Source organism: Emydura macquarii, unplaced genomic scaffold, assembly GCF_026122565.2.
Source record: "Emydura macquarii macquarii isolate MOO-44397 ecotype Brisbane River unplaced genomic scaffold, CSIRO-AGI_Emac_v2 contig_1644, whole genome shotgun sequence".
Classification (NCBI taxonomy): domain Eukaryota; kingdom Metazoa; phylum Chordata; order Testudines; family Chelidae; genus Emydura; species Emydura macquarii.
Window position 1 is genome coordinate 4480286 of NW_027131781.1, and position 14262 is coordinate 4494547.

At 41.3% G+C, this 14262-nt stretch overlaps 1 protein-coding gene across 2 annotated transcripts in view; it reads left to right on the top strand.

The window, feature by feature from the left end:
• Nucleotides 1–2341: 2341 nt before the first annotated feature.
• Nucleotides 2342–14262, top strand: part of AAGAB (alpha and gamma adaptin binding protein) — a 29584-nt gene continuing 17663 nt past the window's right edge. Inside the window, exons 1-4 of one of the 2 annotated variants that reach the window (XM_067555523.1) lie at nt 2342–2438; nt 11290–11480; nt 12560–12656; nt 13556–13645. In XM_067555523.1, the coding sequence (XP_067411624.1) occupies nt 2366–2438; nt 11290–11480; nt 12560–12656; nt 13556–13645 (451 nt within the window). In that variant the 5' untranslated portion in view covers nt 2342–2365. The remainder of the gene's footprint in view (nt 2439–11289; nt 11481–12559; nt 12657–13555; nt 13646–14262) is intronic. The other variant, XM_067555524.1, reaches the window with a different exon arrangement.

The following is a 14262-nucleotide window of genomic DNA, read 5'->3' on the forward strand; positions in this document are numbered from 1 at the left end:
CAACCACACCGGATAAGTGTATTTTATTTTCTATCTTTACAATAATATATGCAACAGAAAGAGAAAAATAATTCTTGAGGAACTATATTGGACCAAAGTAATTAAAAATGGAAAAGACTTATTAAATCAACTCACTCCCTCTGCAAGGAAAGAGCCAGTTAGCAGTCCCCCATAGAGTTAGAACGTTGAGTTCTAAGTCAACGCCAGATCAGATAACATTCCTAAACCTGGGGCGACAGGCAAGCCCACATCATCAGGGACAGTTTGAAATGCTAGTGTGATATTTTCTGCTCGTACTCTTGTGCCACAGAGTTTAGAGTGCAAGTGACTTTGTGCAGTAATTATAATTTGAATCCCCTTGGAGTACCAGGATCCCCCCTTGACTCCAGACTGGTTTCATATCAGAGGTCTTTCCCTTCTATTTACCAGCAAATCATCTTTTGTACAAGTAAATCTTTTTATAAACACATCATTTGTGAATACATTCCCTACTGTCTCCCCTTCCCATGTCCAGCCATTACAGATCAGCTTGGGGAAGATGACATGGATAAGGATGGAACTGGCTCTTATGCCTTTTAGTCCAGAGTCCAATCAAAAGTTTAGCAGTGGGCCCCAGGTTTGATTGAATTTGTCTCATCAACAACATTTCCAGTGCTGCCACCAACTCAATGGGTGGTTTGGAGTGATCCCCTTAATCTCTTTGCACTTCCTTTCACCCATCTGCATGGCCTCCCTCCACTGCAATCAGTGGAAGTTTTCAACTGACTTTAATTTGAACAGATCATGTCCTCCTCTGTAAAGTCTTTGAGATCCAGGAGGAAATGTGCTACACAATCTCAATTATAGAGCAACTGTTACCACTTACAGCTTGTAGAAAGTTCTATTTATTTCTTTCCAATAGAAATAACAGTTTGCTACTTCTCAATTTATGCTTAATTTGAGTAAATTGCATAGTAGTAGCTTTTGAGCACCAGGAGAAAGTGATTCTGTAGTTCACACATGCTTGGGGACAGTAACAAGATTATGGTTAGAATAGCAACTGAAAGGCATCCCCATCTATTCTTAGACAAAAAGAGTAATGCAGCTGCAGTACTTCCCTGGGTTGTTTCAGAGCCCAATTCAACTCCTCTTGAAATAAAAGACTCCCATCAATTTTAAAGCGAGTTGGATCTAGGCCTTAATAAGTAAAACCAATCCTCAGCACATTTACCACCCACAGCTACCACAGAAGGAAGCTAATGGCAAAGGCTATGTAGAAACTGAAGAACGGCATGTATTTACTTATAACCACGTAACACAGCCTGTTCCCAGCCTTTTGGTGGCAACTTTATCTGTCCATCCAACTCAGCTGTATCAACCCCTTCCCATTGTCTTCTGTTCAACAGTGGGCAAATGAAGGCACCAGAGTCTCAGCTGCTTCGGAGCACGTTCTTGCCATCCACTGCCCTCTCGGTGATGCAGACACCTGACCAAGGAGGTTGGCCTACCACCCACCTCCCATTCAGTGGGGCCACACTCCCATCAGCAGGGGCAAGGGCTGCCTCAGGCTGTGATGCCCACCCGCCCGCCCAGCTAGCTCCAGAACTCAGGCTGGCACCATCCCTGAGATCCTCCCTCAGCGCTGTCCCCTGCTCAGCCGCCATGGGGGCCTGGCTGCCTGCCCAGAGCCAGCCTCTAGCCCCGGTTCAGCACCGTGACCCAACCACAGAGCCTGGGCTGACCCCCCCCAGTTCCCCTCCCCCATCTGCCCCTTCAGAGGGGCTGTGACCCATCTGGCTTCCCAGTCACCATGGGGGAGGGGGGAGGCTGGCTGGCAGCTCAAAGGCTCACGGGAGTTTTTTAGCTAGGGGCAAAGGCTCATGGGAAAGTGGAATCGCAAAGGCTCATGGGAAGGGGGCAGCTGAACCCCGAGACCTCCGTGGGGGCGGGGAGGGGATTGGTCAGCTTTGACCTACCCGGACCAAAATGGCTCCTATTTCCTCTCCTGTCCCGACTAAATCGGCCATGGCGGCTCCCTCCCGAGTCCCGATTAATCGCCGCCCGGGGCTACAGCTCCTGCTCCAGGGTGCATTAGGGTGCACGTGACCGTGCCCTAGCAACGGGACGCGCTGGGCGGACCGTACCATTCGCTGCCGGGTGGGGGAGAGACATTCCTTTTGGACGGCAAGGGCCGGGACTCCTTGCCTTCTTAGCACCCCGCAGGAGGGCTGCCCCTGCCGGCGGTACCCCGCCGGGCCGCCCCCTCCAGAGAGGAGATCATTCACTGCGCTAACCCGCCGCTTCCCCTTGCCCGGATGGTACAATCCCCCCGCGTCGGAAGGGGCGGGGCTTTGGGCGGAAGCGGAAGCACCGGGCGGCGCGCGCGATGGCGGTGGCGGGTCCTTGCGCGCTGATAACCAGCTGCGCTGCCGACTTCGCCGGGGAGGAGCTGGTTAAAAGTGAGTCTCCCCGCGAGGGGCTAGAGCTCCCCTCCCCCCACCCTCTCGGCCTCCTGCGCCCCCTGCTCTCAGCCCGGGGCTCGCGGCGTTCTCGCGCCCCAGCTGCCGTCAGGGCCCTTCTGCTCAGAGTCCGGGGCACGGGTCGAGCAGGGCCTGCGCACCTCGCCCCGGCGCTGCTCCCTCAGAGCCAGGCGGGGTCGGGCCGGGCTCGAGCTGCCGCCGTGCCGGCTCCGGCCGCTCGTGCGGGAAGGGGCCCGCCCTGCCAGTCGGCACGGGCTGTGCGACACTGGACCGGACTTTCTGTGGCGCCGTTGCAATAAAGGCGGAGAGCCCTGCCCGGCTGTGCGCGCGTGTCCCTGAGCGGCCCTGTCGCCTCTGCAGCATGGCAGCGGGCACAGCCCCTCAGGAGACGTCTGAGCTCGGTGGCTTGGGCTCGTCCCTGACCCCAGCTGCCGTGGCATTGAGCGAACTCTCGGGCGGGGGGGGGCTGTATCGATGTTAGGAAGGAGAGCGGAGGATTTTACCTTGCATTCTTCAGCTCTGTCCTCCAGGCCAAGGAGCAGCTGCCTTGTTGTTCTGGGAGCTGCCCGAGAGACCTCATCCCCGTCTATTTCACCCGCTGATGGCCACCCTTGCCAGATCCCATAGGAGGGAAAGTCGCTTTCTGTGACGGACTGTCAAAGCCTCTGCTTAAACCACACTGTCAGACTTCAACGCTTACACTTTCTCCTGAGGATTAAGACAAACTTTTGTCAATGAAACAGCCACTTGCCCCGAGTAGCTAAACTTTACAAAGAGCAATCTGAGTAAACCACAAACCCTGCAATCAGCTAGTGAGAGCTTCTATGAAATACCCTAGAAAAATTACCTGACTTTATTAGCTAAACACAAGTTAATTCGAAGATCAAAGCCCTCAGGCTGGGGGAGAAAGTGGCACAGAAAAACAGATCAGCTATTTTCTCTGTGTTCTACCACTTCATCTCTCTACCAAGGAAAGAAAAACAGGAATGTCAACTATTTCTGGGTTTTATATATGGAAGGGGAATTTAGTTCACCAGCATTCTGCTGTTTCCAGAGACTGCGGCATGTCTGCTATCATACTTTGTAGGCAGGGCCTGCTCCTTAAATGACTTTCATCTGTTTATAACTCCAGCATACATTTGTTTTAGCAATAACAAAAAGTATAGGGATTGAAAAATCTGTTCTTCCCATTTCTTTTCTCCTCTCACTCAATTATTCCATGTTATTTTACATTACACTCGACCCAGGGTGAATCTGTAGCATGCCGTAGTGCTTTTGACTTCTTGGGAGATGAGCTTAGCATTCATATGGCCTGAAAAAGTGATTTGGATCACGTGCTTAGCAGTCAGGAAAAGTGCAGAGAATTTTCAGTGCATGGAGCTAGTTTAACTTTTTGTATAAAATGACTCCAGGGACTGGTAATCTGTTCAGGAAGAAGCTTTTGTTTAACTGAATGTTAATGGTTCTGCAAAAGTTGTCATGATTTATCATTCATCTATAAATATTCAATAATTGGTGCAGCTAAGGTCCTAAAAAGAATAGTCATGAACTGGCAGATAAATTGATACATACTAAAATATTTCATGGGTACCATGACAAGTAACAGATTAAATAATCCACTTTCAAAATGCTTACAACTTTAGGTGGGACTTGAATGGCAGTACAGATGTTTAAGTAAAGGCTATCCCATCAAAGCAACTGGTCAACTTTAGGGTTGTAACTTAAACCATGGAAGTTCTTATGATTCAGTCTGCATGTTAGTTCAGCATCCGGAGAAAATTATAGGAAATGTAACCCTCGACAGTTCTATTGTTGCTGCTTGCTTGTGAGAAATTGCAGGGAATTCTCTGTTTTCATAGAACTTCACAGTTTTGTGCTTTAAGTGTTTTAGAGAAAAACTAAAGGAGTTAAAATAAGACAGGATGGTAATATCTTGATTAATTATGCAAAATAGGATTAGAAGAATTTGTTTGAGAGCTATGGAAGTCAGAATTTCTAAGTGACTCATAAACCAGATTTGATTTTTTTTAAGTAGTAACCACTTTGAAACGTTTAGATTTCCACTGCTTTTGAATGCCAAAACAGATTTTGTCTTTATTCATCATCAGATTAAGTTGCTTATAGGATTTAAGAAGGCAGCTCACAGAAAGAGAGATTGAATGAATTTAGTAAAATAGTGACAGGTATTTAAAAAAACAAAACCACTTATATTGCTGATGTGTAATCCCTGTCTTGTATATAGACAAGTGTCAGTCTTACCAAGGGAATGACACTGCCATTTGTAACGCACACGTGTAACTGAGATATGCTAGTGTTGCTCCTTGAGGCCCAGATAGCATCTGTTTTTGTTAAATCTGAGTCTTTTCTTTCAGATGCAGGGACCTGATCACCATTATCCATGACTCTGTTACTTTGAGATTGGATTACTGTAATGTGCTCTTTAGGGCTACACATCAAGACCACTTGGAAGTTGAAACCAGAGCAGGATATGGTGCTCTTCTTATTAAACAAAGTCTCCTATCAGGAGCAGACTCTGCAGTGCTCTAGGATCTGCACTGACTTCCAATAGCTTTCTGGGTCAATGTCAAGGTATTGGGTTTTAACCAATAAAGTCCTAAATAATTTGAACTGTCTACTTTAGAACTCACTTCTCCATTCTCCTAGAACTGAGATTTGTTCTAAGCTTCCAGGCATGTTGCATAGTGCTTTTCCCTCCTCCCTCACCCTTTTAGGGAGAAGGAATGGCTTCAGGGTTGGAGGGATTTGTTGTGAGTGCCATGGGTTTATTTTGTAGTGTATTTGCTGGAGGATGTTTCAAAATGCAATGAGCAGCCCTTCATATTTGACTGCATTATGATTGTTGTAGTGTGAGTTACATTAATGTAATGGGTGTCAAAGCATAGGATGGGCAGCTGCACCTTAGATATATTTAGTTTATCTGAAAGTCTTGCAAAATCAAGACGTTACCATGCCAAACCCTGACTACTCACTCAAATCAAACTTTGAACACCCTGGTGAACCAGGCAGATAGCTGTGCAGATAATGTCTAGTTCGTTCGTTCTTTCTTAAAAGCGATTCTTAAATGTATTCCTGAAAAGTTCTGACTTGGTGTGTAACTTTCATGGAGTATTTCTTATAGTAGTTTTCCACCAGGTGGCTCTCAAGACACAGAATATAAGAACTGCTACTAGCATACCTACCAGACCAGAGGAGACATGATAGTTCCATTCTTTGAGGGTTTTTAATTAAGTGTTAGTCAATGTTAAAATTGGGAAGAAAAAAAAAAATCAAGAATGGTTTGGGAGAAAGCTGCAACGGGATTTGCAGTGGGTTTTAAGAGAACGTTATTAGTCCAGTGATCATAAATACCAGCCATAGCAGGGGTTCTTAAGTTTCAGGTATTTGTTTTCTCATAGCTGTAACAGCAATAAATTCTGAGGGGGAAAAAAAAGGATGGACAGACCTGCAGCACTGTAGCTTATCCGCTGTGATTTTATATATGCATATACAGCTCATTTTAGAGGTCATACTTCAAACTTCTAATGTGCTTTGAACAGCCCATTCCACGCATTAGTTGCCTTACATGTATAGAATGTCTACTAAGCTTCTTTGATGTTTTATAAATGGCATGGGTATGATATGCCACCCACACTCCTAAGTTTGGCAGTGTCCACCTTACCTTTCCTTCTCAGAAACTTACTGTGTTTCATTTATCCTCTCATAACACGAACAAAGGAACACCTAATGAAATTTGAAAGACAACAAATTGAACTTATCAAGGAAATATGCTGCCACTAGCCATCTGAGTCCAAAATCACAGACGTATTAAAAAAAACTAGATATTTGTTAGGGCAATGAGAACGAGAGAGAATTTAAAAAAAAAAAACTAAGGAATATAAATATTTCATGCTTGAAGGCATAAACCAGCCACTAACTGTCTGGGTTAGAAAGATACTTCCCCAATGAATAGATTCCATAAGTATTAGAGAGCTTCTTGTATTTTGCTCGGGTTCAAGATGATACACCATTTTGGAAATGAAAGAATTTCAACTTTCAAGAACTTCAGGCCCTCCTGAGTTGCAAGAGACTGATCTTGAATCAGTCAAAACTCCCATGTTGTTTACAGTGCTTTTAGCATCTTGTGCTCCGTAGGCCAATCCAGTATCTCCTGTAGTGATTCTCAAGCAAAGGAGTTTAAACATTAACATTTTCCCTACAAATGAAGTCTTCTTAAAAAAGATGTTATATTTGTGTATATGACATTCTGTGAACAGAGTTTCTTTGGGGCAGGAACTATCCTGTGTTCAGTGCTCTGCACTGGGCCCTGAACCATTGGGCCTGTGAGTGCTATTATAATCCAAATAACCCACCTCTGTTCCATGAAGAGGACAGCCAATGAAGTCAGTCTAATAGGCCTGCCTGCGTTTGTGGTCACTGAGTGAGACAGTTGGTTTTCTAAACTCTTTGGATGTTAAACCACTGACCCTCTCACTGGTTGGGGAGATCAAAAATTAAAATGAGTAATTCTCTAAAAACATAAGTTTACAGAGTCACGTGCCCATGCCATGATATCAGTTTTTCTGGAAATGTTTATTTTGGCCACATGCAAGCAGCATTTGAAATGTTTTTTATTCTAAAAACATTTGCTAGACCTGGGTGTGGAAAGCTTTCATTATAGTGGAGAACTTGTTTTTGCATTAAAATACAAACTATTTTGGGGAAAAAACTCATGGAAACATAGTACAGTATGTACAATATATGAAAATAATTCCAAGGTGGACTAGCATTCCGGACAACTCTTAATTTGTCTAGACCATTTATTTCAGTATCTGTATGCAACTTCTGCTGTTTGTACAGCAGAACCAGAAGGCAAAACACTTATCTTACTATAGGTAGTGATTTTTAATGAAAAAATGTAACTAATGGCAAACCTATGGAAGCTGTCAAAAATAAAGTATCCAAGCTGCACTTAATTTTGTCAGCAAGAGCAATATGTTGAGATGAGATACTAAGGTGGTGCTGTAGAAATGTAGTAACTATCCCAAACCTCTAATTACTTTTTTAGGATATTATAAATATGCAATCTAACTCAAGGCAAGTTATAAAACGCTGAAGGTATCTTCAGTATTTGAGTTTAGTTTTGTGTACAAGCTTTAATTCCACATGGTTCTGAGGGAGAGATTCCACATTATGACTGGCAAAGTCATTCTGTTTGGATGAAAAATGTCTATAATCAGAAGCAGAATATGATGAATGAAAATTTCATAATATAGCAGAACCTCAGCAGTTAAAAGGAAAAGTTTAAGGGGGATTTTTTTTTACATTCTTGAATACTCTTTGAGGCTTAAACTTTGTCTATCAGTTTTGCCTCTAATGTTTTGTAAACATTTTGAATTTCTTATGGATGGAGCTGATGTGAAAGGACTTTGACACGGACGTTTGGAGAGCTATTTTTAAACACACATGCGCTTCCTTTTTGCATGCATGCTTATAATTCTTAGTGAGTTGGCCAACTAAAAAAAAGTGTTTTCCAACAAAGACTTTCTTTCCTCACTCTGTTTTCTTCTCACTGGTCCTTCAGTGAAGTTTTAATGTTGATTTTGTGACTTTACAGTAATTTCAGTGGCAGCAGACTGTCAAACGGAGTTATAGCTTTGTTAAAGGATCAAGTGGAGGGAGAAACAGAGCAGAGATAAGAGCTCTGAGACACATCTTCAGTAGCAAAGGGAAACATGAAAACATAGGGCAAGTCACTTTTTTACTAAATGGTTACATTTTTTAATATTTTAAGGCAGGGTGGAGGGACACCTTTAATATATCTTAACTAACGGACACTAGCTTTGGCCAGCAATTCTAAAAATTCAGTTCTGAGAGAACTTTCACAAGACAGATTATTAAAGTGCTGCAACACGCTTTATGTGGGCATTAAAAAATCCCCCACACCACAGTATAGCTACTTTTAGGCCAGATTAACAAATTATATTTTACCTGCATTTGAAACAGTGCACTATATATACTAGCCCGGTAGAAAAAGAACTGATCATGTATTTTGAAATGCTTCATTCCTTGTTTGATTGTTACTTAACAGAGAGTCCCTGGCTTTTTCAAATAATATCTTAACTACCTGGACTTTGCAACAGAATACAAAATATTCTTTATTGGCAGTATTAGCAATTTGTTAGTAAACTGCTTGTGTGGTAATAATTGGCATTATTATATACAGGATTTGTTAATATCCTGAGTGTCAAACTAATATAAGTAATGTAATATCAATTACAAACCTCCCCCCCCCCCACTTTACACTAGAAACAAGTGTTAGTTTTGGCATGCAAGGGAAATTTAAAACAATCTTTAGTCTAAATAGCACTGATGTATGACTCAGTGCACAGCTCTGTGGATTTTGGGAGGAGATGTCACCCTTCAAGAGTTTCTCTGTTACTGAATACTAAAGCCAATCCATTAAAAAGGGGATTTCTGAAGGTTGTGTGTGTAATCCCAAATTACATGAGGAAGTTTAAAACTGAAAATACTCAAGTGTGTTTAAAACAAACTGAAAAGCAGTCCTCTTCTAGGCTGTCTAGACTAGAGACTTTGTTTGCGTTATAGCAACTGATGGCATCAAACAGCCACCAAACACAGAGAGTTCTTTTCTTAAGTGGCTGTAAGGCCCTCAGATGGGGTAGGGTAAATATTGGATCCTGCACATAGTTCTTTGCAGGTAAGTGTAGGAAGAACTTTCTCAGATGCTGTTGGAAGTTGCAGATAAACAGTATACACCAAATCTAAACATCTTCATGATTTAGGCTTTTAAAGAGTTTGTTTTTAAAAGTGAGCTCAAAAATTTACATATTAATCCAGATTATTTTGATTAGAGTTTGTGGTGGCCCTTGGAGTGTATATATGTGACCATGGATTTGCAGACTAAAATTCTGTCACATAATAGTAGGAAATCCAGAGTCAAGATTTGTTTGACCTTGAATTATTTTAAATCCTTTCTTTTGTTTTTGGCTTGTTAAGTGAACATTCTTATCAAACAGAATGGACCTTGATTAGATTAAAAGCCTTTAGTTCACTTTGACTATAGAAAAGTAATGGCACCAAAAATGATAAATGTTGCTAAAACAAGACGAAAGTGGAAGATCTGTCAATTAAATCTTATAAATAAGAAAAGTAGGTTAAAGGGTTAGAATATAGGTGTAGAGGAGCCAGTTTGTGAAAAACAAGCTTATGCAATTAGATTAGGAGATTCTTTTACAGATTAGTATCTGTTACCAAGGTCAAATTTTACCCTCCAATTCCTTCACTGCCTTCCTCTTCTTACCAAGCTCCTTTACGTCACTGTTGTGCATAACATTTTTGTTTACATCTCAGTTATGTGCCTTCCACTGTGTTTGAACAGCTGCTTCCTCTACCATTTGCGTTCCAGTCCTTCCCATCTTCCTTCAAATTCTACTGTAAACCCCATTATTTTCACTATGCTGTCCCTGCCAGTGAGGAAACCTCACCTACCTGTTTAAACTGTTCTTCTGTATATTGTAAATGGAATTCAGTCAGATTTCTTGGGGAAGAGACTTGGTTTTTGGAAATCAGTGGAAGTTAGGTGCTTAGTGGGATTTTTCAAAAGCACATATGGACCTATCTATATCTTTAGGCACCTAAATAGCTTTAAAAATCTGACCCTGAGAACTGAAAGACTACATATTCCATTTGTAGTCCTTTAAGCCCTCTGGTCCCCCCAGAACTGTGGTTCTCTCAGACTCGCATTAATGTATATAGTTCTATAACTTTTTCAGACTTTGATCTTGCCCAGTTTGATCCCAATTATGCCGGCTATTTCAGTGCTGTGTACGTGTAGTGTTTTGCTACTAATTTTAACTTAACTCCACCAGGTGGCTGTCAAGCGATGTGACAACCTAGGCAATGCTAACTTAAAGGTTACTATAGGCCCACATAGTGGAGTATAACACAGTGTGAGTTGGGACTTTAATGGTTACTGCCATAGAACTCCATAGAGGAGTCTTATATAATCTGTCTCAATTTATATTTAGCTCAGACACTTTGGTTACCTTCCCAGACCTGAGGAAGAGCCCTGTGAAGCTCGAAAGCTTGTTCCTTCCACTAACAGAATTTGGTCCAATGAAAGATATTACCTCGTCTACCTTGTCTCTCTCATATCCTGGGACCAACACGGCTACAATACCACTGCAAACAGCTTAACTTCAGACAGCTGATAATTTACCCCTTAGTCTTGTGGGTTTTCATTCATAGTCAGCCTCAATTTTTGATTTACTGGCTAGGAGTGACATTGGCCAGATGTATTTCATTCCATGCCCTTATAGCTTGTATACTGTTAAAAAGTATATGAATTTGGAGGAACATACTTAAACACTTAAGTAAATCTGCAAGTAGGTCTCCTTTTTTGTCCCAGCTGGTTATTTGGATGGGCACGCATGATAGAAGCAAGGCCTGCACCTTCAGTATTTAAGCCTTCTACTTCTTCCTGCCACTAAACATCTTTAATGTGCTCCATCATATGCATTGTTAAGGCATATATAAGACTAGAAAAATCAGTATTAATTAAAATAACTTAAAACTTTTCTGTAACTCTTGCTTGCTACAATATTTATCTCCATAGCTAACATTGGTCTAGGATATAGTAAGTTGAGAAATGAACTTTTGGAGTCAATAAAAGGTTTTTAATAGCTATTCTGAGTAAAGATGGCTCAGTATTAAGACTAAATTTAGCTGGACTGTAGGTCTAAGACTTTTCTAGAAACTGTACTCTTGGCATTGGCTTTGCTATCTCATTCATTTCTCTAATTTTGTATAGGTATCATTGGAACAGAAGACCTTGCTGCAGATGTGACTACAAACGGGAGTGTGAGATTTTACCCCTGGACAATAGACAATAAATATTATTCTGCTGATATTCACTTGTGTGTGGTACCAAACAAATACCTTGTGACAGCAGAAATTGCTGAATCTGTCCAGGCGTTCGTGGCTTACTTCGATAGCACAATAGTAAGAATGTTTTTTTGTTCTTTTATTTTATGTTCTCTTGCACCACTTGGGACTGTGGCTATAAGTAGGTCACTTATGTTCCCCAGATCCTGTGCCGGTTGTGCTTTAGGCTAGTCCTTTAGTATAAGTTAGAGCAACCTTAAAATTGTGTGTGTTAATGACCCCAAGGAACCATTATGGCAACCAGGGAAGCCACAGTCCCTTGCCCCACCATCTCCCATCACACTAACCCCAGAAAAAGAGGTAGCATAAGAACTGCTACTCCACCTGTATGCAATGAGATATTCCTACTATACTGAGACTGTTATGCTGATTTTAGTGCTGTTTGATGCTAGTTGTGCAAAGCTGCTGTAGCACAGCCAAGGATTAGGGCAAATATTTTTAAGGATTCACCGTCACCCCTTTAATTAAAATCAGAGCGCTCCCCACATGGTTGGAGACATCCAAACAGGCCTCCAGTAAAATCAGAAAAGGCCCTGAGATTCCTAATATTTCTCAGGCAAATAAAAAGGAGCAAAATGTCAGTTTGGGGTGGAGAACCTTTCACACCGAGAATACAAAAAAGCACAAATCTATTTCAAACTCCCTCTCCTTTGAAGGACACCTTTAACCTGCCACTGCAAAATAAACAATAGCAACAGCAAAGGTAATTCATTAACTTCAGTGAGGCATGAACTTTAAACATGATTGAAACTGCTTATGTTAAATTATTACGTAATGGTCAAAAAAAATCCTACATAATCTAAATTAGGAATGCACAGTTAATTTGCATATTTTGATATTTAAGATCCCAACAAGTGAGATTAACTCAGCCATGGGGGACATGGGATATCTGCCATTTGTTTTTGCTGATTAAAAAAAGCATAACAATATATTAGTACTGTGAACATATCCTAAAATATGCCAACTGTACAACACAGCTGAGCTGACATTGCTGTTGGAACTTTAACCCTCTCATTTTGTGTCGGTCTTTTAGCCATGCAGGATTAACCATTACATTAGCAGGGTTTTAAAGATTCATTTTAAAATTGCACAGTGCTTTGAGGTATTTATACAAGAACTTTGTTTTTTTCCTCCAGAAATCTGGTCTTGATAGTGTCTCTACATGGCTTCCCCTGGCAGAAGAATGGTTACCAGAAGTTATGATCTTGGTGTGTGACAGAGTATCTGAAAATGGTAAGATGCTAAAGGATATCAAATTTTGGCCGGAAAAAAAGTTATGTTGCATGCTGTTTGTTTTCTTGGTAAATTTACTACAGCTCTATTTTATGGTATATGGATAAGTGCTTGAGATTTGATAGTTGGTAATTGGGTGGAGCCATTTACTTTAATTGCAGTTTAAATCCAACCCAGGTTGGTAGTGACCTAAATGTACCATTTGATGGCTGCGTATTTGTCAGCATATTGTGCTTGGGCTGGCCAGTTCCTAGTGGACAGGTATACATACTGCAAAGTCACCACCACATTTGTTACCTAGCAACATTGTTAACAATATTAACTGGGAGGTCATGTTACTGAATATGCATGAAATATACTTGGCCATACAGGTGATCCATTTGGGTCAGAGTAGGGGTGTATCAGTAGGATGGGTGGGTACTAACTGCAACGTGAAGAACGAACAGTCAGCCTTTTTTGGTCATTTTCTTATGTAAATCCATGTGCTTGCATTGGATATCAGTAAGAGCGCAATTCCTGTGTTGGCATGCATTAAAACAAACTAATTTAGCTCAGGATCAAGCCCTTAGTAGAAGTAATGCCTGTAATGGCTTTCCATTTACATGTTAGTCTCAGCTCTAATTGCAAAACATCAAGAATTTATACATTATTTTTAAAGAGGAAACCGAGTTAAACTGAATCATATGGTGCAGTTTAACTCGAAGGTCCGTAGAATTCTTATTTGTAATATAAGTAATAGACAGAACCTAATTATTTCTGTACTTTCTTTGCTCCCATATAATCCAGAGCAAGGGGACAGGTTTGTGGGGAGCAGGGGGTATATGAAAAATTCTGCACAGATGGATTGCAGAGTTTAAAAATTAGACATTTAGAAAGCAGCTTATGTTTCATAACCTTAGGTGTGAACCGACAAAAAGCTCAAGAGTGGTGCATCAAACACAGTTTTGAACTGGTTGAACTGAGCCCAGAGGAGCTGCCTGATGAAGACGGTAGGGTTACATCCTGTTATTTTTAGAATGAGTAAAATTCACAAAGCTGATTATGGGGCAATTGCAAGGGGCTTTCTGTTTCTGTACTGCCTGATTTGTCTGTGGAATACTCAGTTAGAGTGGTGTTTAGTTTTAAATTGTAAAAGGTCTTTTCCTGTCAGAGCTAGGAGGAGTTGGTTTTTTCCTCCAGGGCATTCCATTTGTCTCCTCCAAAATACAGCAGCTGTTGATGTAGCACCTACATAAAAAACAATGTTTTGTGCTCCCTCTTCTGGCTCTGTAGCAGCTGTTAACTAATCCCAGTGCTGTGCTGATATAGTTGATGATCATGTATAAAATAAGCAACATTTATGCTCAATTAATTTCCAGATCCATTTGAAAACAAAAAACTGGTAGAAAGAGAAAGTCAAGGGGCGTAGGGGAGGGAAGAAGTATTTTTAGAGTTTTGAAGACTTTTAAAAGCACCAAACATAAAATACAAACATTGGTTAATGATCTCTTGTCCTCTGGTTACCAAATTTCTTTTTATATAAGACTATTTTAGGTTTTTTTTGTTTAAGGGAGATGTCATGCAGGAAACAAACCAGTTTCAGAATCACTGGTGCGGCCGTATGTTC